General features: G+C 39.8%; 1 protein-coding gene across 3 annotated transcripts; it reads left to right on the top strand.

The window, feature by feature from the left end:
- The first annotated feature begins 5945 nt into the window (after window positions 1-5945).
- Window positions 5946-25799, top strand: si:ch211-132b12.2 (uncharacterized protein LOC571877 homolog). Of its 3 annotated transcripts, XM_051870600.1 has the most exons (16): window positions 5946-6130; window positions 6215-6349; window positions 7666-7806; window positions 7923-8010; window positions 8129-8261; window positions 8532-8666; window positions 10055-10158; window positions 11142-11266; window positions 11350-11462; window positions 11639-11776; window positions 11944-12046; window positions 15753-15853; window positions 16050-16220; window positions 24620-24754; window positions 25124-25167; window positions 25430-25799. In XM_051870600.1, the coding sequence occupies exons 1-14, from the start codon at window positions 5992-5994 to the stop codon at window positions 24629-24631; spliced, it is 1638 nt and encodes a 545-aa protein (XP_051726560.1). In that variant the 5' UTR covers window positions 5946-5991; the 3' UTR covers window positions 24632-24754; window positions 25124-25167; window positions 25430-25799. The 3 variants fall into 3 exon arrangements, with proteins under 3 accessions (XP_051726560.1, XP_051726559.1, XP_051726561.1); XM_051870599.1 differs by lacking the exons at window positions 24620-24754; window positions 25124-25167; window positions 25430-25799 and adding an exon at window positions 16379-17854; XM_051870601.1 differs by lacking the exons at window positions 11944-12046; window positions 15753-15853; window positions 24620-24754; window positions 25124-25167; window positions 25430-25799 and adding an exon at window positions 16379-17854.
- The last annotated feature ends 834 nt before the right edge of the window (window positions 25800-26633 follow it).

Below are 26633 nucleotides of genomic sequence, written 5' to 3'. Positions count from 1 at the left end.
GAGGCCGCTGATGATCGCGGCCGTGCAGGGTCCCCACCCACAAGCTCCCCACCCTCAGGTATATGGCCCCCCCCCAAAAAGTTCTTGGGGAATTCAACGGAGGCCGTGGCGGTTTCGTGGGTAAGGATCTCGGGTGGCGCCGGCAGGGCGAGGAGCTCGGGTGGCGCCGGCAGGGCGAGGAGCTCGGGTGGCGCCGGCAGGGCGAAGAGCTCGGGTGGCGCCGGCAGGGCGAAGAGCTCGGGTGGCGCCGGCAGGGCGAGGAGCTCGGTGCCGGCCTCCGTGGCTGTATCAGGAAGAGCGGATTGCTCTGGGACGGCAGCGGGCTGCTCTGGGACGGCAGCGGGCTGCTCTGGGACGGCAGCGGGCTGCTCTGGGACGGCAGAGGGCTGCTCTGGGACGGCCTCCGGGCCTACAGCGGGCTCTGGGAAGGCCTCCGGGCCTTGAGGGCTGGAGGAAGCCTTCTTCCTCCTCCTCCTCCATGTGCATAGTTGAGGCGGTGGCTCTGTGCCTACCTCCTCGGTGGGCGCTGCAGCGGGCTCACGGGTTGGAGCGGACTCGCGGACTGGAGCTGGTTCTGGAGTGGACTCACTGGCTGGAACGACCCCTATGTTCCCAGACACTGGCGGGGCGGCCATCTTGCCCGTGGGCACTGGCAAAGCGGCCATCTTGTCCATAGCATCCAGAGAATTTGAGTGCGTCGCAACCGGCGAGCTTGAGTGCGTCGCAACCGGCGAGCTTGAGTGCGTCGCAACCGGCGAGCTTGAGTGCGTCGCAACCGGCGAGCTTGAGTGCGTCGCAACCGGCGAGCTTGAGTGCGTAGCAACCGGCGGAGGCTTAGGAATGCCAGCCGCTCGTACTGAAGTCAGCGCTGGATCAGCCACACTGGAACGCAACCCACTCCGCTCCCAAACAGATCCAGAGACGTGATGTAATTCTAGAGGATCAACGGAGACTTGACTTGGCTCTGGAAGATCAGCGGAGACATGATGTGATGATGTTGTGGCCGCCATTTTGTGCAGGCTCTCTTTAGAGGCAGCCATTACATGGGGGGACGAGGTGTCGCGTTCCTCCGCGACACCCACAGTAAAAAGTGAACCAACAGTAAGCAGGGCAAAGTCCAGAAATTCCACGAACGACCCTCGGGGACCATTAATAAGTAAGTAGTCCTTCAATGGTTCGTTTAATCCATAGCCAAAGAAGTCAATGAGGGCACAGTCAGGCAGGTCAGAGAAATAGGCAATGTCTAAAAACTTCTGAATGTGGTCCTCGAGTGTACAATTACCTTGCCGAAGGCGGACGAGGCGTATTGCTGGGTCCATGCTAAGGCTGGAAGCGCTTGTAGAAGCTGCTGGATCGTTTGATGGCGAAGTCTTCTGTAATGATGGGTCGACAGAATGTGGATCCATTTGCAGCTAGTTTATTAAAAGTACTTACAGAGTAGACAGGGCAAAGGCAGAGGCAAAAACAGTAACAGGCAATGGTCGAGGCAGGCGGCAGACAAACAGAATCAGGGTACAGGCAAGGATCAGGGCAGGCAGCAAAACATTCACAGTCCAGGAAACAGGCAAAGATCAGGGTCGGCAGCAAAGGGTCGCAGGGAATAAACAGTCCAATCGATAACAGGTAAACAGTCCACAGAAAAACGCTCAGAAATGATCACCAAGGCAAATCAAGACTTCGCCAAGGGTGTGTGTGTGTGTGTGTCTTTTATAGTCCAGGTAATGATTTGCAGGTGTGTGTGGCACTTGGTGATTGGTGTGGAGTGTGCAGGTGATTGGAAGGGAGGATTATGGGAAATGGAGTCCAGGAACAGACAGTGATCGTGACATTGTCTACTATCTGTAGCAATTATTACGATGGCGCAAACGGTTCAAGAGTTACGGTAACATGAATACAGCTTGGTTGGATGTGTCGCCGACGACACATCCAGTTTTAAAGGGTTAAAGAGATTTAGTCTTTAGTGCCAAAAACAGCATATGTCTAATGTGTTAAAGCTTCTCTATTTAAAAAAAAAAAAAAGATGAAGACAACAAACAGCCAGTGTCTTTATCATAAGAGACATATTACTAACAACTATCACAAACATATCACATAAGTTTTAATAAACTATACTTAATTGTCATGTTTTGAGTTTGTTTTGTAATCTGTTTTTTTGTTTTTTTGTTTTTTTTCTCTGTTCATGCCTGGGTTTCATGGTTAGTTCTCAAGTAGGTTAACTGGTTCTGTTCTCTTCCGTTCCCTATCTGTTTGCTACCATGGTTACACATTGATGTAAGTACTCAGTTCAGGTGTGTATTAAGTTCCCTCGTTCGGTGTCTGTATTTATACTCTCTATTTCTCCTTAATCTTTGTTCTGGTATTAGTCGTGTTTTATGCTGCCTTCACATGCTCTTGGAATTATCATAAATACTAGTTTCCTAGGTAAAAAAATTACACATGAACAGCCTCTCATGTCGAAACTTCAATGCGATAAGCTCATAATCATGACTTCAGAAGTGGGAATTATCCAATTTCCTATAGCATGTGAAGGCAGCATTAGTTGTTATGTAGTACTGTTTTCTCCTGTGAATTCCTGGATTTCAGTTGGTGGATTTAAATTAAAGTTTCCTTGATTTCTACACCTTCATCTTGTACCTTGAAACTACATTGCAGCATGACACAAATATATTTCGCTGAGAGTAGACACAATAGATTTTGTGCACATAAATGGTGGTGATCATGTTTAGATCACTATAAAGCAGTACCATTGCTATGCAGATGATGCAGTTTGCCTAGCACACCCCCCAGGAAAACAGTTGGCTAAAAGAATGTATTCCCAGCCTGGAGTCTGTAAATTTTACATATATTTTAAATATTGTTATTAAAACAAATTACTTTGTGATAAAGTTTTTTAAATGAGGCTCACCCTCACCAGAACTAATCAAGATTCAAACAACATATAATACTTCAGTTCTGTCAAACTGTTTGAAGGTGTGTATTAAAATCACAACAATGAAAATGTAGTTTAGCAAGTATGTTTAGAAAATTAAAGTAAAATCAGAGAAAATTAAAGTAATGTTTAAGCATTCATTGTCACATCTTATCCCATGATGTAAAGATACAAACCCCATCTGACTAACCAAAATCAGGTTAAAAGTTTCTCATCTTACCCTGGTCTCAACTAAACTGCCTAATCTTACCGAATGAAATGTCGAACCCACAAACTAAAGACTTTAGTTTGGATCTACTCGATCTATGTTTTGATCATTGTTCTTGTGCTCAAAGAACTGTCACAAGTATTTTTCCACTGTTTTCACTGTTGTTTATCTTAAAAAGCCTTTTGCAAATATGTCACCACAGGCATGTTTTTTTAATGAAATTCGTGTAAACTTTTTCGAATGAATTATCACCTGTAATCTAGTTAATATTTCCCTGGGTTAACTTCCCAAGACACTGTGTTCTGTACATCCTTTTACATTATAACTATTCCCATGTTTTCCCCCACAAAAAGAGCAACAGTAGTTTTATCTGCTGACATGAACATATTGTTAATGTCACTCCATCCTTCGGAACATTTGTTCAGACTCAAAATAAGGTCACTGTGTTCATTGTGGTGTAACCAGAGGTGGAAATGGCTGAGAATCACTGTGGGGAGCCTAGATGGGGAGGTTATTGTGGATGTGCGCAGTTGTTGCAAATATTTCTGGATTCCAGGGTGCATTTTTGTGGATCTGTTGCATGCATGTCTAGATGGTTATAATACTGTTTTGAAATTAAATGGAAGCTGACATTGCACAGCCTGACGCAGAACGTCCCCAAATGCTGACTTCGTATTGTGACTACAAAACATTGAACCTTGCTTTATACTGCAATTTCAAAAATGTTACCAGTCAATAAATGTACTTGCTCAAGCCAGTTTTACTTGCCTTTGGCACTTAGTGAGTGTTCATTTTAGACTCTGAAGATGTTTATTGTCTTTTAGATTGGACTAATAACATCTTTATTAACAAGCTGTGCTAACCAAAATTTATTTTATTTATCTTTAGTAAATTATAATTTCAGTCAAAATACCATAGCTAGAATTAATGTCGACAGTTTGATCCTGTTATGGGTGACAAAGGCATTCATCTAGGCCAGAAATACTACACTGTAAAAAATATTCCGTAGTTTTTACAAAATAATTTTGGCAGCTGTGGTTGCCAGAATAATTTTGTAAAAAATACAGAAAAACTGTAAACACACTTACAGAACAAACTGTCAATTTTACAGTATAAAACTGTAATTTACAAACAAGAGAATTTGAATGTAAACAAGTAAATTCAACAATGCACACTACTACTAAAATCTGTTTTGTACCTTTAACATATACTGACAACCACCATAATAATGCAGGTGGTAAAAGAGAAAGCCACATGAAGAATCAGAGTTCTTACTAATCAAGTATATACTAATGTAAAGAGGGTGCAAAGAGTCATTCACGCAAATGCAAAACACCATCATGGTAACCCACAACACTTACATAATGCAATAAACATTCATTAAACAACAGAAGATGTAACATAAAACCCTAATGTACATAACTGATAACAAAAACTATTAAGAAACATGATTTTTTAAACAAAATACTTTCAAATGTGGAGTGTCACACAGGGAATTGTGGGAATATCAGTTTACAGTTTTTGACTGTAAATTATACATTGATTTGTTCTTTTTTACAGCATTTTACTGTGAAAATTACATAAAATGTCTGGTAAGAGCTTTTACAGTTTTTCCCTGTATATAGTACGGGAACTTACTGTTAACCTATTTACAATTTTTTTCTGTAGCGTTTTTACAATATTTTACTGTTAAAATCACATTCATTTTTTACAGTGTAGACTTACCACTCCAGGTCCTGGACATTCTTTGGTTTCCCATCATCTTCTGCATATTTCAAACCTTTTCCGACAGTAGCTGTGTGATTTTGAGATCCATCGTCTGTCGTCTGTTTACATATTTCAGCTAAAATCTAGCTGGAAAAGGTGGATTGTATCAATATTGCTTTGTCTTGTTGTGGGAAACTTCCTCAAAATGTAATTTTGTGCTTGATTTTTTCAGAATTTCCATGAACCATGCTGCACTGGAAGTTGTGGTGACCACTGAGGGAAAAGGCAGAAGCGATCATTCATGCAGTCCATTAAGGTACTCATACACAACTATTACAAAAAATGCAAACATTCACTGATGCTCAAGAAGGCGACACGATGCACTAAGACCTGGGGGGTGTCAACTTAATTGAGACAGTTGAATGGGATCTGAAACCTCCTTACAAACGACAAAAGAGAGAAAATAACCATAATACCAATATGTAGCAATGAACAGAAGGGCTGCATAATGATTTACTTATACAGTATTTTCAAACTGAAAATTGCCATGCATTTTTAAGTTTGTTGTGGGGCCCCTTATGATCCTAGTGTGGATTATATGGGTCCAATTGCACACTATGTACTCCTAGACTGAATGCTACACTCAAAAAAAAAAAAAAAAAAAAACTGTTAAAAAATAGGGCACAATGTACTAAATTAATTAGCAGAATTTTCCATATTTATTTTTTACAGGTTTTTATCTGTATTTTGAATTTTGCACTTCGAGTTGGGTTAACGGAAATGTCCGTAAAATTACCAGATAATGAACAGATAATGAGCTGCCAGTACTTTTTCCATTATTTTACGGATTTATTTTTTTACAATGTATAGGTTTTTGCACATTTTAACAATTTTCTTCAAAACTAAAATTTGAAATGCAAATTTTGCCTGAGGCATATCATATATCATGATGAACTGCATCTGCTTTAGATTCGCACCATTACTTATTTTGTACTTTGGTTGTCATTTCGGCATTTCAGCTTTTCGGTCAATGAATAGCTTGATACATTTTAATAAATGTTAAGCAGAATTTAAAACAATCTCACTGTGAAATTACAGCAGTCTAGACAGCAGGATCAGAGTGACCTGGTCAGAACGGTGTGACGGTATGCCTAGAATCAAAGGACAAATAGAGGAGAGAGGGAACTGGGGCAGTAAAGCAGAGTTTATTTTAGCTGTGGCAGGGATTGTGATTGGTCTGGGTAACGTGTGGAGGTTTCCTTACCTCTGCTACAAGAATGGAGGAGGTATGTGGCAGCCTAAATACACAATTGTTGTTTGCTAATAATGTTGTTTTTTAATAATGTTTTATTGTACTGTTGTGTTCTCAGGGGCATTCTTGATACCCTACCTGGTGTTTGTTGTTACCTGTGGGGTGCCTCTGTTCCTGCTAGAGACGGCTATGGGACAGTACACACAGGAAGGGGGCATTACATGTTGGCATCGCCTCTGTCCACTAGCTGAGGGTGAGTCAAAAATTAGTTTTTATGGTTTTTTTTAAATCATTTTATTTGCATTCTTTGAGCAGGGGGATTTGCACAGACAACCAGTACTTACATTTTCTAAAGTAGCCTAAATGTGAGGCAATGTACCAATCGAGTCAATATTATTATTATTATTATTATTATTAGCCTATGGCAGCCCCTGGAACTGTATTATAAAAAGAGGTGAAATTTGGCACACTGACTGTATTTCTTTAAAGTGCATTTTTATATTGGTCTAATTGAAAATCATGGTTTCCAGTTAAAAAAAAATAAGAAAAAAAAAATAAACAATTTTGTTTAAAGAGTATTTTCGCTTCACACCACTGTTAATGTGCAGAATACATACTGGCTAGGTTTACCGACTGCAGAATTTATTGTGGGATTTATTTATTTTTTCTGGTGTTTTTTTTTAATTAATTTATTTTTTATCCATAACAGAAAATATATTTTAAAAATCCATCACAGTAAACATTAAGGTCTTTTGAAGAGAATATTGATTACGTAACGTACACTGACAAAAAAAAGGAAAACACAGAATGCCCGATTTTGTCATTATACTTTGTTTGATGTGTTTTGATTTCATTTTCAGGACTTTTATTATGCTTATCGTTGTTTCCTTTGTTTCATTTTCCCACTCTTTGTTTGTTACTGTGGTTATTGATTAAGTACTCCCACCTGTTCATGTTTAGTTTGTTATCCTTGTGTATAATTACTGTACAGTAAGCTAGGAGTTTTCTGAAAGCTCCCACGTTTACCACATGGCCGCTGTACTTCCTGACCGCTGTAGATTCATTTAGGTGTTGGTAGTGGTGACATAGAAATGCATAATTCCCAGTCCGAGGACGTGAACAGCTCCGAATATAACGTCACGTGTTGTCATCTCAAGATTATGGTAATTATGCGGTGGCGTGAATGCAGCATAAGTCCCTCCAGTTGTCCTGTTTCTTGTCCAGTATTGTTTGTGCCTTGTATGTTGTTTTGTTGAGTTTGCCAGTATTGGATTACCTGAGTTTAATTTAATAAATACACTGCATTTTGTTCAAGCCTTTGCATTCGTCACTGGACTGAAAATTGATAGATTTATTCAGTCATATTATTTGTGTTCTATACAACAATATTGTTTTGTTGTTTTTTTTTTCTTCTAAACTTGATTTCTTTGCTTTCAATTTATGTAAATCTCTGAATGTGCAATCTATTATACATTAAAAAAAAAAAACTTAATTTGGTTACTTAAAAATAACTTAATTCAGTGGGTCAATAACTTCATTGCTGGTGAAGTATCTGTTTGCTTTCGTCAGGTATTGGCTATGCAGGACAGCTGATAGTGCTGTACAGCTGCATGCATTACATCATCATTCTGGCCTGGGCATTTTTCTACCTCATCTTTTCTTTCAGCTCCCAACTGCCATGGGACAGCTGTGACAACACCTGGAACACAGGTGATAATTTGAAACAAAACTCACCTAAAGAAGTAACATCTGCCAAATGTATCTAAATATGCTGAACCAGGGGTTTGCAAACTGTTTTTTCTTCTTCTCCTCCTTCTTTGTCTTAGATGATTGTGTAAATCTCGCTGCAAAGAATCTGACCCTAAACTGGACAACGCTGATTAATTCAACCTCTGCAGTTACTGAGTTCTGGAAGTAAATAAACTGACCATGATAACAATTGATAATAATAAAATCATATCTTGCAAGAACATTCCAAATTATTAGCAAATTATAAAGCCATATTGTTGCTTTCTCTCATTAAATTTTATAGACACAGAGTGCTGGCTCTATCTGGAGGTATTGAGGAGATTGGTAAAATCAACTGGGAGATTCTTCTGTGTCTCATTGCAGTGTGGATCATATGTTATTTCTGTGTCTGGAAAGGAATCAAATCTACAGGCAAGGTGTGCAAAAATATCATTGAAGAGAATTTTGTCTTATCACAGTAAACATTTCTCAAAATGTCAAAATTCAATAATTCTTGGTCCTTGATTCTTCTGCATTTACAGTTTTTATATTAATTTATATTTGTATTCATTATTAGTGAATGTCAGTAAAGTATTTTGCTGTTTATTGAAATTACTTGTAAGTAAAATTAAACTTGTAAGTAAACTTATTATTATTATTCAAATGCGTGTAATTTTTACCCTTTCTTGTTTGTGCCTGTACTGTAGGTGGTGTATTTCACAGCCACATTTCCTTATGTGATGCTACTGGTGTTGCTAATTCGTGGGTTGACTCTTCCTGGAGCTCTGCAGGGGGTTGTGTTTTATTTGTACCCTGAACCGGCTCGTCTCGCTGACCCACAGGTAATCAACCATCTGCCCTTTTCTGGCATCAGGCTCAATAACTGTTATCAGGGTTGGGGAGTAACGGAATACATGTAACGGCGTTACGTAATAAGGATACAAAAATCCAGTAACTGTAATTCGTTACAGTTACGTCAAAAAATGTAGTAATCAGATTACAGTTACATTTTGGAAAAAAAGGGGGAATACTATCAGGATTACAATCGTTTCATTTAAAACTAAATAAATCATTATTTTGACATAATAACACATATTAAGCGCTGCTTGATTATACAGTATTTCCTGGTTCTGTTGCCAGTGATGACTCACGTGAGCCACCCGCTGGTGCATGCGCAAATAACACCCGTCTACAATCTCTTCAGACGCAGATTGAATCACTGCTGCTAGTTGAAACGATGCTTCACGCTGGGAAAAACGCTTTCAGTTCATGGAAATTTCGCTGCTATTATGTTTTCAAAGAAGAAAATGCAAACAACGTGGTTTTACAGTGCAAACTTTGCCTTCCAGCTACGAAAACACTTTCTTTATCAAAGGACTAAAAAATTATCTGTAATACCATACTGTAGCCACTAGATGTCTGAATAGCCCCTATATATATATATATATATATATATATATATATTCAGGGCTGTGTGTTCCCAAGTTGTGGAAATGAGACATGATTGCTTAGTTTATTAGGTTTTAAAAGTAACCAAAATGCTAAACATTAAAATTAAAGCAGAACAAACATAAACAGAAATGTTTGATCCGAGCTTGTTCAGTTTGTTTATGATCTGATGTGACTTTTATATTTTTAAGCTCTAAACAACAACAACAATAATATTGCAATAGATAATTTATCAGATTTGTAAAATATTTTTATTGTTGAGACCCATTCAAAAGTATGGAATGTGTAAAATTTAAAAACTTGCAGAAATTGAGAAGAAATAATTAAAATTAAATTTAAAAATGCAATTTATTTATAGTAAAGTTGATCCCCCCCAAATTTCTCTTTCTTTCTTTCTTTATATATATATATATATATATATATATATGTCCTTGAAGTAATCCAAAAGAAATCAAATTACATTACTTTCATATTGTGGTACTTGGATTACGTTACTGAATACTTTTTTTATGAAGTAATTTGTAACTGTAACGGAATACATTTTTAAAGTAACCCTCCCAAGCCTGACTGTTATACAAAGACTAGATCAGTTGATATTACTGTATAAATAAATGTTTTTGCATAGTATTTTTAATTACATTTACATCCAGTAAAAAGTATGTTATTTTCTTGTTAAAAGTAGCAAAACAAAATTGAAATTTTGCGGACATCAAACTAGCATTAATTTTACAATTCTTGAACCCCTTCCCAAGTCCTCACTTCTAATGTGTTGTGCATTTAGGTTTGGATGGAAGCAGGAGCTCAGATCTTTTTCTCCTATTCTTTAGGAACAGCCTCTCTTACTGTATTAGGCAGCTACAATAAATATAACAACAACTGCTACAGGTTAGTTTGGTATTATTCAAAAATATGATATTTTTTCAGTATCTTTTTTCTTTCCGAACGAAGTAGTCGCTTAAAAATAAAAACGGCCGGACGAGCCCCCAATTGTTACATCCTCCTACCCCTAGACAACCTGGGAGGTTCGTAACAAGTGGGGGCTCATCCGGCCGTTTTTATTTTTAAGTGACTACTTTGTGCGGTGAGTACAATTTCTCTTTTCTCTCTAGATGTCTGGTTTTTGCTGTCTTCGCTTTTTTGTGTGATAAGAAATGGAGTTTGATTTGTTGGCATTTACCCTTTCTCCCACCACAGGGGTCTTTCATAAGTGTAGAAAAAAGGATCTAATTTTGATTGCAGAATTCTATAATATAGAGGTACCAAAAGACAAAAAGCAGGTAATTAAGGATATTCTGTTTGAACAGCTTGTGCGCAATGGTATTTTACCAGATGTTGAAGGTGAAGAACAACCTGTAGTTGTGGCGAAAGCTGTGGCTGAGGAGGTTGTTTCTGGTATAAATACTGAACGTGTGAATCTTGATCCTGTGCAAGCCATTCGTTTAAAAGAGTTAGAACTTAAAGTTAAACAACAGGAGAATGAAAATTTACGCTTGAAACTTAAAGTTGTGGAGGTAGAAGCAGATTGTGATATTAAACTGCACCGTCTAGATTTGCAAGCTAAGGAAATAAAACCTATGCCTGTTCCGCGCTCCAGAGCTTCTTCAATTTCTTGCTCTGCATCCATTCCTGCTACACCCGTAACAATTCTCTTGAACTATACTGTATGTATACTGCTGCCTTTGTTTAAGTGCTTTTTCAAAGGTATTCTTACTTCAGGGTATGGGGTGTCTAAGTCACATTAACTAATCAGTGATGTACCTCAGGGTTCGGTGTTTGGCCCCCTCCTCTTCTCTCTTCTACATAGCATATAATTTAGGCACACTGATTTGCATACCAAGGACTTATATAATCTATGTTTTCCTTATCAGGGACAGCTTATGGCTTTGCCTTCTGAACAGCAGCACCAGTGTTGTAGCTGGCTTTGCTGTCTTCTCAGTCCTGGGCTTCATGGCTCAAAAGCAGGGTGTCCCCATTGAGGAGGTGGCAGAATCAGGTACTGCAACATTCTCATGATTTTTTAAAAAGCTTTAGAACAGTAAAAACTCAAGAAAAGATTCTCTCTCTGTCTTTTTTCAGGTCCAGGACTAGCATTCATAGCTTATCCACAGGCAGTAGCTATGATGCCTTTCCCTCAATTGTGGGCTGTTTGTTTCTTTATCATGATTATTTTGCTGGGACTAGATACACAGGTAAGCTAAAACTCAAACCTAAATTCTTAATCAAGAGTCATGTTTAAGGGGTATACTGATATTAAAGGCTTCTTAAGTTGGGAAGCTGTTAAGTAGATGTAATATACAAAACCTCATGTAATACACTTGAAAGTGTTTCACAATTCTAATACACTTGTGTTCTGCATCCCACAAAGTTTGTTGCAATGGAAGTTTTCATGACATCAGTGATGGACCTGTACCCTATGGTACTGCGCAAAGCTGGACGTCGAGAAATATTCCTTCTACTTTTCTGTCTTGTTTGCTTCTTCAGCCAACTTATCATGGTTACAGAGGTTTGTGTTTGTATAACTTGCTACACACTTTCATACCTTTAACATTGTATGCTGTATACTCTTACAAGCTACTACTTTTGAAAATAGTAGGCAGTATACAGCGCATATTGTGTTGACTTCCACACGTTTGTTCTGTTTGAGTTGTAATTTTGCATTGTGACCTACAGGGGGGGATGTATGTATTCCAGTTATTTGACTACTATGCTTGCAGTGGAGCCTGTCTACTTTTCCTCTGTGTGTTTGAGTCTTTGGCCATGGGTTGGGTTTTTGGTGAGTTGCACAGAAGCTACAGAAACTGAGAGTTGTAAAAAAAAAAAAAAAAAAAAAGCACTGTAATATGAAGACATACTTTAAATAGTATGTAGTAGTATTTAGAACTTCTCAACAGTGTAAAAGACGATTTAAACAGCTTGTTCTATACTATCATAACCTTCTGATGTCAGCCAGATTAATACATTTGAGCAGAACCGCCCACATTTATGACCCAACAATGACACCTTTCTGTATTCAGAATCTTAGCCTACCTAGTCACGATGAGGTAATAAGGAGAAAAGAAGATATACACTACATTGCCAAAAGTTTTGGGACGCCTGCCTTTACATGCGCATTAAATTTAATGACATCCCATTCTTAATCTTTGGGGTTTAATATGGAGTTGGCCCACCCTTTGCAGCTATAACAGCCTCAACTCTTCTGGGAAGGCTTTCCACAAGGTTTAGGAGTGTGTTCATGGGAATTCTTGACCATTCTTCTAGAAGCGCATTTGTGAGGTCAGGCACTGATGTTGGACTAGAAGGCCTGGCTCGCAGTCTCCGCTCTAATTCATCCCAAAGGTGTTCTATCGGGTTGAGGTCAGGACTCTGTGCAGGCCAGTCAAGTTCCTCCACACCAAACTCGCTCATCCATGTCTTTATGAACCTTGCTTTGTGCACTGGTGTGCAGTCATGTTGGAACAGGAAGGGGCCATCCCCAAACTGTTCCCACAAAGTTGGGAGCATGAAATTGTCCAAAATGTCTTGGTATGCTGAAGCATTAAGAGTTCCTTTCACTGGAACTAAGGGGCCAAGCCCAACCCCTGAAAAACAACCCCACTCCATAACCCCCCCTCCACCACACTTTACACTTGGCACAATGCAGTCAGGCAAGTACCGTTCTTCTGGCAACCACCAAACCCAGACTCATTCATCGGATTGCCAGACAGAGAAGCGTGATTCGTCACTCCAGAGAACACATCTCCACTGCTCTAGAGTCCAGTGGCAACGTGCTTTACACCACTGCATCCGATGCTTTGCATTGCACTTGGTGATGTAAGGCTTGGATGCAGCTGCTCGGCCATGGAAACCCATTTCATGAAGCTCTCAACACACTGTTCTTGAGCTAATTTGAAGGCCACATGAAGTTTGGAGGTCTGTAGCTATTGACTAAGCTATTGCAGAAAGTTGGTGACTTCTGTGCATTGTGCGCCTCAGCATGCGCTGACCCCACTCTGTGATTTTACGTGGCCTACCACTTCATGGCTGAGTTGCTGTTGTTCCCAATTGCTTTCACTTTGATAGGATACCATGAACAGTTGACCGTGGAATATTTAGTAGTGAGAAATTTTCACGAATGGACTTATTGCACAGGTGGCAACCTATCAAGGTACCACGCTTGAATTCACTGAGCTCCTAAGAGCGACCCATTCTTTCACAAATGTTTGTAGAAGCAGTCTGCATGCCTAGGTGCTTGATTTTATACACCTGTGGCCATGGAAGTGATTGGAAAACCTGAATTCAATGATTTGGAGGGGTGTCCCAATACTTTTGGCAATATAGTGTATTTATTTTGTTTAGTCATGTAACTATAGATTGCGCTGACTGATAGATCCTTAACATGCAATCTGCAAGCTGTCTCACCATTACCAGAGGGCACAAGCTGATTGGCCTCTGCTGATTTTGCAGCCAATGAGATTGCTTGGTCAACATTTAAATAGTCTGGTTCAGTATGCGCTGTAAGTTGTCCTTCAGTGCATTATCAGAGTTCCTCTGAAACTCCACCTCCCCCAGCTCCACCTGCCTAGATGTACTATGGGATTTATGCATGTAGCTGCATATCTTACATGCTCACAACATTGTTTACATATATATATATATATATATATATATATATATCTAATGGTAGTAGCAAGTCCATACTTGTTCTACAGCAGCAGCAGCTTGGGTAGCAGATCTAGTCCGCCAAGGCCAAATACAGTACATTAACATTGCCATAATTATTAACATGCCAAAGCTACTCTGAGAGTTGTCATGATTGAAATACTATTATTCTAAACGGCAGTAACTAAGTGTAAAATGTTGTAAAATCTGTCAAACCTTGTTTCTGGCTGTGTGTAGCACTGCCACTCTGCATAGCCTTCTGAAGGATTCTAACATTAAAGGGTTAGTTCACCCAAAAATGAAAATTCTGTCATTAATTACTCACCCTCATGTTGCTCCACACCCATAAGACCTTCGCTCATCTTCGAAACACAAATTAAGATATTTTTGATGAAATTCGAGAGCTCTCTGACTCCTCAATAGACAGCAATTTAACCACCACTTTCAAGGTCCAGAAAGGTACTAAAGACACTAGCCACGTTTACATGTACACTTTTTTGTCATTCCGATTAAAATCATTCCAATTGAAAGATTCGGTGGAGTGTTTACATGTGACGTTATCTAATCCAATATGGTGTTTACATGTACCGGCGCTTTCAATCTAAATTACTTCGTGACATGCGCACATTAGCTTATCCTGTTTGCCGCCGTGTATTCCTGTCAACATGGAGTTCCGTTATTTCTTATGCGTGCTATTTTTATGTAAAGTGTTGCTCTTAATCAAGCAACAGCGTGAAATTTGTAGCATATTACTGCTGGATGGTATGAGGAAAAGACGGGAACAGGAAGCTGACCTGTTTGTTGGCTGTGCATCTCTAAGGAACATCTCAATACTACCCCTCCCTCCTCTGTAAAGCAGAAGCGTGTGGATGAAGGTCCGTAGTAATGATTCACTGAGTTCCTTCAGTGTATTTAATAAATGTGTTGTTTCAGTTTCACTCCAGTTTGATTTTGCCGCCGACATTTTGCATTCTGACGACCCCTGACCACTTGACGTGATGACGTAGACGCAAAGTAATCGGTTTAACACATTTACTTGGCAGACTTTTTATTTTGTTCAGTTTATAGAAAGGTTTATCCCACCTCTCTCAAACCGATTACAATTTCATTCGGTTTGGGCATTTTTATTCCGATTGAGGTGTTTATATGGAGCATTTTCATTCAGATTGGACTTTTAAACCGATTACAATGCTCCATGTAAACGCACCTACTGTTAAAATAGTCGACGTGACTGCAGTGGTTCAACATTAATTTTATGAAGCGACGAGTATACTTTTTGTGCGCAAAAACGGAACAAAAATAACAAATTTATTCAACAATGTCTCCTCTTCTGTGTAATTCTCCTACGCTTTTTACATCCAGTGGTTCCAGGTTCTATGTAAGAACGCAGACTCAGTATTGGCAGTATTGTTATTTTCACAATGTCTTTAGTACTTTTCTGAACCATGAAAGTGGTGGTTAAATTACTGTTTATTGAGGAGTCAGAGAGCTCCCGGATTTCATTAAATATATCTTTGTGTTCTGAGTAATTTGTGTTCTGAAGATAAACAAAGGTCTTACAGGTGTGGAACGACGTGAGGGTGAGTAATTAATGACAGAATTTTCATTTTTGGGTGAACTAACCCTATAAGAAATGAGAAACAGAAGTTTTCTTGTCAGGGTCCCTGATCATTTTTGAAAATCATCATAAGAAACTAAATTATGAATTAATTAAATTTTTACTTTAAATTAAATATGATTTATGATATGAGACAACAATATCAACAGTATCTGAAACCGCAATAGACAGCAATGACAGTACCTAAAAGCCAGTTATGCTCAATTCTTCCCTAACACCACAGGGGCTGAGAGAATGTTTGACGTCATTGAAGACATGACAAACTCACGACCCAATTACATGTTCATGCTGTGCTGGAAATACCTGACTCCTCTCGTGTCCCTGGTGTGTGTCTCTGCATTTCATTCATCTCTTTGAGCTTCATGTTTTATATTTGTCAAAAATCCAACAAATCTCTCAGATCATTATTATTTACTGTAGTTATAGGCTAAAGCCATTTCTCACATTCATCTGATTTCATTCTCCTTTTTCTTTTCCATCCATTCTTCACAACTTCTCTTTCTCTTCTGTCCATTTTCAGGTGTCTTTTGTCTGTTCAATGGTGAAGTACAAGCCTCTCACTTTTAACCGCTGGTATGTGTACCCGGACTGGGCGTACGCACTAGGCTGGTTACTGGCCCTGTCCTCCATTCTGCTGGTGCCTGGATGGGCGCTGATCCGACTGTTTACTGAGAAAGGAAGCCTAAAACAGGTGAGATTAAACATGATCAAGAGATAAACATGCCGCTGAGATATCATCAGGGCAGGGATGTATGTTTAACTTTTAACCAAAGCTAAACTGTATACCTAACCAAGAGTGAATCAACTAACAGATTAATGTTGATTCTCTGTGTCTGTGTGTCTTGACAGCGATGGCATCACCTGTGTAGTCCTGACACAAACCTCCCTTTTATCTGTAAGCAACAAGCTGACACACAAGAAAAGACCTTCATTACAGAGATGGAAGACTTAGTCAAGAGAAACACAAACTAAAAGATGCTCAGCCTTGCTATTTATTTCAATTTGTTTTTATTAATCTTTGTAATTTAATCAGCTATTCATGTCCTTGACAACAGCACACAAGGGTGCCTGAACTGCAAAATGTATGTCATTGAAACGTTATTGTGCATATGACACATGCCAGACTTGTGTGTTCCTGCAATAGGTTGCACATGATGTCACGGGGTGGCGCGAAATGCAGATGGAGGGCAGGAAGTGATTTTCTACATAGGGAAGCATGAAATGCCTATGTTTTGCGTCGTTTATTGTTGCTCTAATCGATCAAACCGAGAAACCACAAGGAGCTTTTATCGTGTACCAAAAGTTGTAGTTCATCAGGGGAGGAAATGCTAGAAATTTACTGAAAAAGTGACTTGTAATCCTGCCACTGTGGTTGGGTGGAGCCGAGTTGGATAATGCTTGTGTGTGCAGTGACCACTTTGTCAAAAGTTAATACAACTTGCATATGCAACCACTAACAAAAAAGTAGTATGCCTCCATAGTTTTGTATGCTTAAATTTGTTTTCTGGAGTAGAAGAGTAGAAGTCCGTGCCCAGTTAAATAAAGCACCCTGGGCCGGTTGCACCAGCTGGACGTACACCCGGTCGTAAGACTAAGCTTAACGGGTTGCTGTCGTGAAACACTTAGCAACACATTTAAGTCATTCCCACAGGTAAGGGAAATCACGCCTTAAGTCTAATACTTAAGGGAAAAACTTGAGGCGAATATTCAAATTCAGTAGAAAAATTGCTCCTCTTTATGACACAAGGATCAAGTACAACATATGTTGTGGTTTTCTGTATATACATCACTTGTAACAGTGTCTAAACCAGTACATTAAGGATTTTCCTCCATCTCATCCATTCTGCTTTTCACTTCCTGTCCTCCATCTGAATTTCATGTGTCATCAGAATCACATCATTGCAAACAAGCTATTGAATGTAAAATTGATGTGTTGACCTTTGTATTGCAGTTAGTTTGCACACCTTGTGGTTTGTGTGTGCTCTAGTGTCAAAACAGCGTTGTAGTGATTTTTCTTTTTCTTACATTGATTCAGTATTAAAAGGTATGGTATCTTATATTAACTATTGTTATGTTATGGGAAGCTGTAGAGAGAGGGTGCCACTTTTTCTTTTCTAATACGTTTATCCAATGTTTTTGGTTATTCGGGGAGTGGAGAGAAGCTTATGTAGTTTATTTCTTTCTTTTACCTGTATACTGTAGGTCATTTAGTTCTCCTCCCAATAGTTAGTAACCCATTTGTTTGTTGTTTTGGCTAGACCCTGTCCTGAAGATTGACTGCTTCCATTTTCTTTGTTTAATTAAAATAAATAACTTTAATTTGCATCATCGAGTGGTTGACTCACATTTCTGGGGGAGAGGACTGAAGGGAATCCTCCACATTTATGTTTCTCCTTTTTGATTTAATTTAATTACCCTCTCCCAACCCTAGACTGGGAGAGCTTGTAACAATGAAAATGCATATTTTTCATATTAAAGATTGAATTATGTGTGCTCAAGACATTTTGTCTTTTAAGGTTTCACTTAGTTCACACATGTGTTTCAGATTTAAAAATGTGTTGATTTACTCTGATCAGTGATGTGGGTTTTGAGGTGTATTAACGTTATCTGAATTTATCTTTTCTAAGAATGTGTCACTGCTGTTATCGTCAGTAGTTTTACAACTCGGTAAAACTGTTAAAACTTAGTAGCAGCTGCTGACTGAACAAATGGAAAGTTTTACATATTTAAATGTTCTCAAAATGAATTACTTTGCATTATATATTTTACCTGAGGCTCACCCAACCATCATAATAAATTATAAATTCTCACACACTGACTTCTCTACAGCATGACAGCGGAATCAGTCAGATCTGGTGAAGAAATGAACAGATTAGAAGAACAAATAGAAGAGAGAGGGTACTGGGGCAGTAAAGCAGAGTTTCTTCTGGCTGTGGCAGGGAATGTGGTTGGACTGGGTAATGTGTGGAGGTTTCCCTATCTCTGTTACAAGAATGGAGGAGGTATGATTAACCAATTATTAACCATTTTACAGTTCATAAAAATAATGTTTTAGACTTATGTAGAGCCCTTCTAAATTTAAGGTTTTATTTTTTTTTTTATGAAAGGTATTTATTGGCTTTTAATTTTGTATTGAAAAGAAGAGTTTTATAAAAGTTATTTGCTTATATGAGCAAGTATATTTGAATATTGGAATGTGGATTCACATTTGGAATCGCAAACATTATTTTATTTTGATTTATTTTTTTATTTTTTTGAAGGTGTTATTTTAAGTTATTTTCAAAGTAATTAATATCTGGTTAGTGTACAAACTTTTAATGCTGTTGAAATGTAAGGGAAAATTACAGAAAATGTATTTTTATTTTATTTGATTGGAAATCTGTTTAACCAATGTGGTGTTCTCATGGGCTGCATTCCAGTTCGTTTTATTATGCCCTTCTTTCACTAACTTCCCTTAGTCTCATTGACTCGGATGTACGTCATGGCTTATGTTGCACGAGTGCCCACTACTGGCGGAACTCGTGTCCTAATGTCCTAAGCCCTTGATTACTTGGAATCTGCTATGGAGTTGATTTATTATTTAATTTTTTTTTTCCTTATGAAACTGTTTAATGCAGCATTCTATATGTATATATGTGTGTTTAGGTTGATTTAGATATTTAAAAAAAAAATATATATATATATCATAGAGTTGTTTGTGGTGTGGTAAATTAAACACGATATGCAGTGACGTCACAATCAGGTTGCATTGTGGTATATGGAGCTGCCTGAAGTGTACAAATGAAGTAGACTTGCTCCCTTGGTCAAAATTGAGGGAGCGAGGGTCTGTCCACACAAACTTCCCTCGTCCACTTCACCAATTGGAACGCACTTCAAAATTGCGGCAGGGATTCCCCCGAGGGGAAGTGCTTAGGGAAGTTTGCGAGTGTGTGTCTAAAAGTGGAGTGGAACGCAGCCCCAGTGACCCCTCGAGTTCAAGGGACGGGTGAGGAGGATAGTAAAAAAAACAGTCTGGTGTTGTCAGTAGAGAGTTGAGTGAGGATAAGTAAAAAAGATAAACTCTATTGGAAGAGACAGAGACACTTGTTCACACATGGTGTGCTGTAAACTTTGAAGAAGTTTATTTTCTGACTGAGCTTAACGATTTTAACAGTTAAAGGACTGTAAGAACTGAGTATCCGGAAGATTGAGTTCGGTAAGGGATTTGACTTTACTTTTGAGAAGCGGACTGAACTGAAAAGTGATCAAAAGTGATTGAGAAACGTGCTCTGAAGACTGAGTGATCAGAAGGAGAGATCAAAGCTGGTGTGTATTGCTGTGACAAATTGGGATTCATTCGTGGATGGAGGAGTTCGTCTGGACAAGTTCATCATCATCGCTGGATGGATCAAGTTTGCTGCTGTGCTCTTCTTTGTGCTTCCTGGTTTGGGATTGGTATCGATTTCCTGGAATCGTGTTTTCCCTGGATCTGTGAGTACTCATTGTGGCGTCAAAATTACAAAGAGCTCCAACGTAGTGCGCCAACGAATAAATTAAATTCCCAGATGTGTAGAATTCATTACTTTGGGTTTATTGGGGTTTAATGTGATTTTATGTAATGTGTAATGTGACATCTGAGCCCCCCACCTTGAAAGGTTGTCTTTTAGATTGAGTGTGTTTGGTCTCCTCTCATTTTAGAGAGTCGTTTTACTTAGGCCACTGCTCACCTGATCTCCAGTTAAACAGTGACATCAAGTGTTCGGCCTTCTGTGTGGCCGCCTTGATAACTGTCTTTTGGTTGAGTTTGGCTGGCTTCCAAGAATCATTCTGGTGAGGCCTCCTCTCACTTGAGTTCCAGCTAGGCAGTGACATCAAGTGTTTAGCCCCCCTGTGAGGCTGCCTTGGTAAACTGTTTTTATGTCCAGTAAGACAGTAAAATTAGTGTTCAGCCCTTGGTGAGAATGGCTGCCTTGATAAACTGTTTATATTTTGAACCGGTTGGCCTCCTCTCACTATAGAAAGCTGTTCTGCTGAGGCCTCTGCTCATCTGGGCTCAAGTCAGACAGCGACATCAAGCGTTAGGCCCTCTGTGAGGCCCCCTTGATAAACTATCTTTGAGGTTGAGTATGGTTGGCCTACTCTCATTCAGAGAGTCGTTCTGCTGAGGCCTCCGCTAACCTGAGCTTGAGTTAGACAGTGACATCAAGTGTTCGGACATCTGTGTGGCCGCCTTGGTAGACTGTCTTGTGGGGTTGAGTATGATTGGCCTCCTTTCACTATTGAGAGCTGTTCTGTTGAGGCCTCTTTACATCTGGGCTCAAGTCAGACAGCGAAATCAAGTTTTCAGCCTTCTGTGAGGCCGCCTTGGTAAACGGTCTATAGAGGGTCTTTCTGCTGTGGCCTCCGCTCATGTAGCCCCAGTTAGACAGTGATGTCAAGTGTTCGGCCTTCTTTGGCCATCTTGGTAAGTTGTCTATGAAGGTTAAGCATGTCGGCTGAGGCCTCTGCTTGTCTGGGCTCAAGTCAGACAGTAACATCAAATGTTCTGCTTTCTGGAGGCCGCCTTGGTAAGCTGTCTTTGAAATTGAGTGTGTTTGGCCTTCTCTCACTATAGAGGGTCTTTCTGCTGAGGCCTCCGCTCATGTAAGCCCCAGGTAGACAGTGATGTCAAGTGTTCGGCCTCCTGTTGGCTGCCATGGTAAGTTGTCTATGAAGTTGAGCATGTCGGCTGAGGCTTCTGCTTAAGTCAGACAGTGATATCAAGTGTTCAGCCTTCTGTGAGGCTATAGAGAGTCATTCTGCTGAGGCCTCCCCTCATCTGTGCTTCAGTTAAACAGTGACATCAAGGGTTCGGCCCTCTGGGAGGCTACCTCGATTGACTTTTCTCCAGGCTTTTCTTTTCAGTTTGGCAGGCCTCCCCTCAATCTTGTGAGTTGTTCTCTGAGGTCTCCTCTCACCTGAGCTATGGTTAGGCAGTGTCATTAAGAGTTCGGCCCTCCAGGAGGCCGCCCTGATAAACTGTCATAATGCTGAAGCTCCAGTTGGATGGTGACATCAAGTGTTGGCCCTCTTTAGGCCACCTTGGTAAACTGTCTTTTGACCCATCTCGGGCTCTATTTTTATTTGGCTCAGAGATGCTGACTTCGAGTCAGGCAGGGTTGAGCATGTCCTTTCAGCTCCCCTGGGGTTCTCAGGGGTTAAACCAGATCCCCTTAGTATAGTGACAAGGCGAGGGAACTCTCATTTCTCTTTGCTTGTGTTCCCTCAAGGTCTGTATTCCCAGACCTTGAGCTCTGCCCTGGGGTAAGGTTTCTTCCTTGCTTAGGGAATGGGCCTAGGTTGTGGCCTTAGGGAATAGTGTCACTGACAGCCCTGTATGTGACCTGAGTAAGGGATTGGTCTCCGGCATCTAGTCCATTGAACCTTCTTTTTTGCTTTTCATTGCCATTCAGGCAGTTATTCCCTCAGCATGGCGGAGTGGGTACTTGTTCCCCAAAGTGTCTTCGGATGCAGTGTGAGTTCCCATTCGAAAGGGAATGTCTCAGGTACGCATGTAACCATGGTACCCTGAGAAGGGGAACGAGACACTGCGTCTCGCTGCCATGCTTCAGGCATACCTGGTGACATCTCCTTCAGACAAAGAAGTTGTTGACGTGTATTACAGGTGACCTCTTGTACTCTTGTACTCTTGTACGTCATGGGCTGTCGCCGGCCAATAACATTGTCGCATTTGAATCACATGCTTCAGACACCATCATGCTAGAGGCGTTCCCCAAAGTGTCTTCGGACACAGTGTCTCATTTCCCTTCTCAGGGAACCATGGTTACATGCATAATCTGAGACTTTTTTTTTCTTTGAATGTTTTTTTAATGTCTGCTCCCTGTTCATCATTGAATTTCTGACAATTTTATAAAATGAACAGCAAGTTAAATAGAAGCATAAAACAAGTAATTTATGCTTCTAAAAATAGTAAAGCAGTGTTACCAATAGTTCAGTCATGGTTCATGTTGGTAGACAAAGCGCAGGACGAAGAAGAATCCAATAAAAAGACTTTAATGAAAATGAACAGGAGTACAGGGGAAAACCACCCATAAACACAAACGAGGACCGACAGTAACTAAGGGAAAACACATATACAAGGCAAACAAAGGGAGAAACTAACAAGACACACCTGAAATGAGGACACTAATCAAATTAGAAACCATGACAACTAAATAATGGCGGGAAAACTAAACAAAGGAAGACATGTGACTAACAGAACATAGTGCAAAACAGACAGACATGTTACATTACTCCCCCCTCCCGGAAGGCATGACCTCATGCCAGAGAGAGTCAAACCAGGGAGGGGGGGCGGGCACCCTGGAGGTGGTGGGCAGGTATCACTGGACTCTGGTCATGGGCTGAAGCCATTATTGGACTCTGGTCACGGGCTGAAGCCATCACTGGACTCTGGTCACGGGCTGAAGCCATCACTGGACTCTGGTCACGGGCTGAAGCCATCACTGGACTCTGGTCACAGGCTGAAGCCATTATTGGACTCTGGTCACGGGCTGAAGCAGACACTGGAGCAGATTCAGGGGCTGGAGAAGACACTGGAGCAAACTCAGGGGCTGGAGAAGACACTGGAGCAGATTCAGGGGCTGGAGAAGACACTGGAGTGGATTCAGAGGCTGGAGAAGACTTTGGAGTGGACCAAGGGGCTGGTACCATCTCTAGGTTCCAGGACATCCCCTCATACTCCACCAAAATGCCTAAGGGCACAAGTGTGGTGGCTATCACAGTAGAGGGCTCAGGAGTGGTGGTGGAAATCTTGACCGAGGGCTCAGGCGTGGCAGCAGCCATCTTGACCGAGGGCTCAGACGTGGCGGCTGCCATCTTGACCGAGGGCTCAGGCGTGGTGGCGGCCATCTTGATCAAGGGCCTGAGGACTGAGGACAGAAATGGACGGATCCATTGGAGCGGTATGTGGAGGGAACCAGCTTGGGGTGAGCTGGTGAGGCCATGTGTGTTTCCGATATGGCTAGATGAGGAAAATACTTCTCTGTTTTAACTTCTTCAACTTTAAAATTTGAACCATTTAAATAGAGAATAAGATTAATCGACTCAACTAGAGAGAAATAACAAGCAGGTCCGCTAAAACGAATAGTATCCTCATTCAGACCCATACGAAAACACACAATGAGAGAGGCGTCAGGCCAGCTCACCAGATGGGAGAGCTCGAGAAACTCCTCCACATACCTCTCCAAAGGAAGACCACTCTGCCTCAGTCCCCACAGTCGATCCTCAGCCAGGATCATCTCATTTTGGTCAGTTCTTCTGTCACGGTTCATGTTGGTAGACAAAGCGCATGACGAAGGAGAATCCAATAAACAGACTTTTAATGAAAATGATCAGGAGTACAGGGGAAAACCAATCATAAACACAAAAGAGAACTAACAAAGACGTGACTAACAGAACATAGTGCAAAACAGACAGATATGTGACAAGTTCCTTTCAAAACCAGCCCCTTTTGTTAAAAAATCTTAAATTACAAATTTTATACAAAATTTGTTTTCAGGAAAAAAATAATAAAATTAAAAAATTGTAAATAAATATAAAAATTAATAAAAATAAATAGTATTAAATGATGAAGAAATAAAAACTGAACACCTCCGGCCCACCAGGAATATCTCTTGTACTATTCAACTCTGATTTGTGTAACAAGAATCCCACTGAAGTTATGCATATGTGGTATAGCCCAATATTCATGAAATTAAGAAATATCAAAATCATTTTGATATTAAACATGATTATTAAATAGTGGTTCATGTCAGGTGCTGGTGAAGGGATGAGGTGAGAACTCAGATGCAGGGAACATTGGGCTTTTTTTTATTAGTAATACAATAAAACAAAACAAACTACATAGGGGGAAAACTGACCGGCAATCGGCAAGGCAGGGCTGGATACGGCAGGACAGGACAGATAAAGCAGGACATGAAGGATATACCAGACACGCATAACAGCGGCAACATACAGGGAGAGGGCAGCCTCTTCGACCGCGACAGGCCAGACAGGAAAAATGCACTTAATGTCCCCTTTAGATAATGTATTATTGTACTTGTGTGTTCTCAGGAGCATTTCTAATACCCTACCTGGTGTTTGTGGTTACCTGTGGGGTACCTCTGTTCCTGCTAGAGACAGCTATGGGACAGTACACACAGGAAGGGGGCATTACATGTTGGCATCGCCTATGTCCACTGGCTGAGGGTGAGAGTTGTAAAATTAATTAATAAATAAATCTTAATTTTTTATGAATGCATAATGCTTTATAAAGAATTAAAAAGATTTTTTTTTTAAATTAATGACACTTTTTTTTTTTTAATGCAAACATTGCTTTTGCCAAAATTCAAACTATTTCTATAGATAATTTTTGGCTCTCTCAAATTTGCATTTGTCCTGGGTCAACAAGTGCTGATAAATCACCTTTTAATTCGAGTGTTCATTCTCTACTAGTCAGTGTTTTTGTTTGCTTTTGTCAGGTATTGGCTATGCAGGACAACTGATTCTTCTGTATGGCTGCATCTATTACATAATCATTCTGGCCTGGGCACTTTTCTACCTCCTTTTCTCTTTCAGCTCCCAACTGCCGTGGGCCAGCTGTGACAACACCTGGAATACAGGTAATAATGTGCAAAATAAATAAACATTACATTGTTATGTGTTAAAAAAAGAAAAGTTATATATGTATAAAAAGTGTGTGCGTATATATATATATATATATATATATATATATATATATATATATAAATATAAATATATATATATATATATATATATATATATTCCATTGTTATATATATATATATATATATATTCCATTGTTATGTGTTTAATAAGTAAATATTATATTAAACAAACAAACAAAAAAATTCTTTTACACAGATGACTGTGTAAATCTTGCTTCAAGCAATCTGACCCTCAACCGGACAACACTGATTAATTCAACACCTGCAGCTACTGAGTTCTGGGAGTAAATAAATACAAATTGATAATGAGTTTTCTAAGAATATTAGAAATAGGATAAATGTTATATAAAGACTCTAAATGTTAAATAAAACTCCTCATTTTTATTAAAATAAAAGAGGCTTACGGTTTTGCTCTTGTCCCATTGTACAGGCGCAGAGTGCTGGCTCTGTCTGGAGGTATTGAGGAGATTGGTAAGATCAACTGGGAGATTCTTCTGTGTCTCATTGTAGTGTGGATCATATGTTATTTCTGCATCTGGAAAGGAGTCAAATCTACAGGAAAGGTGTGCGTTGTCTGAGAAAATATTGCTTTCTTTATAAATTATATATATATATATCAGGGGCGTTTCCTTGCGAGGAGGCAAGGGAGGCAGTGCCTCCTCAAAAAAACTGGATGAGAAAATAATGGATATTACAAAAATAAAACAATGCAAATGTTACAAAATTTGACATTAAAAAGTGTAAAAGTCACTCGTTTTTCTAAAGAAACACTGTCAAACAGCGACACCCGCAGGTGAAGTTACAGCGGGGAGTCCGCGTCTCTCTGCCTCCCCTCAGCTCATAGAAACAAAGCAGAGCCCCCTAAGCATGCGGTGGGTTTAGTGGGGGGTAATTGAGAATGAATGGGGGAAAGTCACGTGAGAGGAGGCAGTGCCTCTATCGCGCTATGATTGGATATGATCGGTTACGATTGGACATGATTGGTTCGTGCGATAAATCCCGCCTCTTGTTTTCGTGCGCGTTCTCGTCGAATCGGCCTTAATGAAGACAGTGATGGCGTTAATGGGAAGACTAATTAAAAAGTAAGTAAACAAATGTCACTTAGATATCACAACTTTATTTCATGTCAAAATCAAACTCGAGATGGCCTAAAAACATGATGACTGCGGGGGGTTTTAGTGAGCAATCAGCGTGGTGAAATTAAAGGTACATCTTTGTGTCTGTGACCACTGACCAGCTTGATGACTGCTGAAAATAAATTGACTTTTAAAAAGAAAAGCTGAATATTACTTTATAAATAATATATATTGTTTAAATTGTTACTGCCTTTAGTTATTATTTTGGAATAAATGTAAAAATGCGTAAAAACACTAACTTGATGAAATTTATACTTGGTTTTA

Source organism: Ctenopharyngodon idella, chromosome 18 (assembly GCF_019924925.1).
Source record: "Ctenopharyngodon idella isolate HZGC_01 chromosome 18, HZGC01, whole genome shotgun sequence".
Lineage (NCBI taxonomy): Eukaryota > Metazoa > Chordata > Actinopteri > Cypriniformes > Xenocyprididae > Ctenopharyngodon > Ctenopharyngodon idella.
Note: the sequence above shows the minus strand (reverse complement) of the source record. Positions and strands in the feature narration are given on the sequence as shown.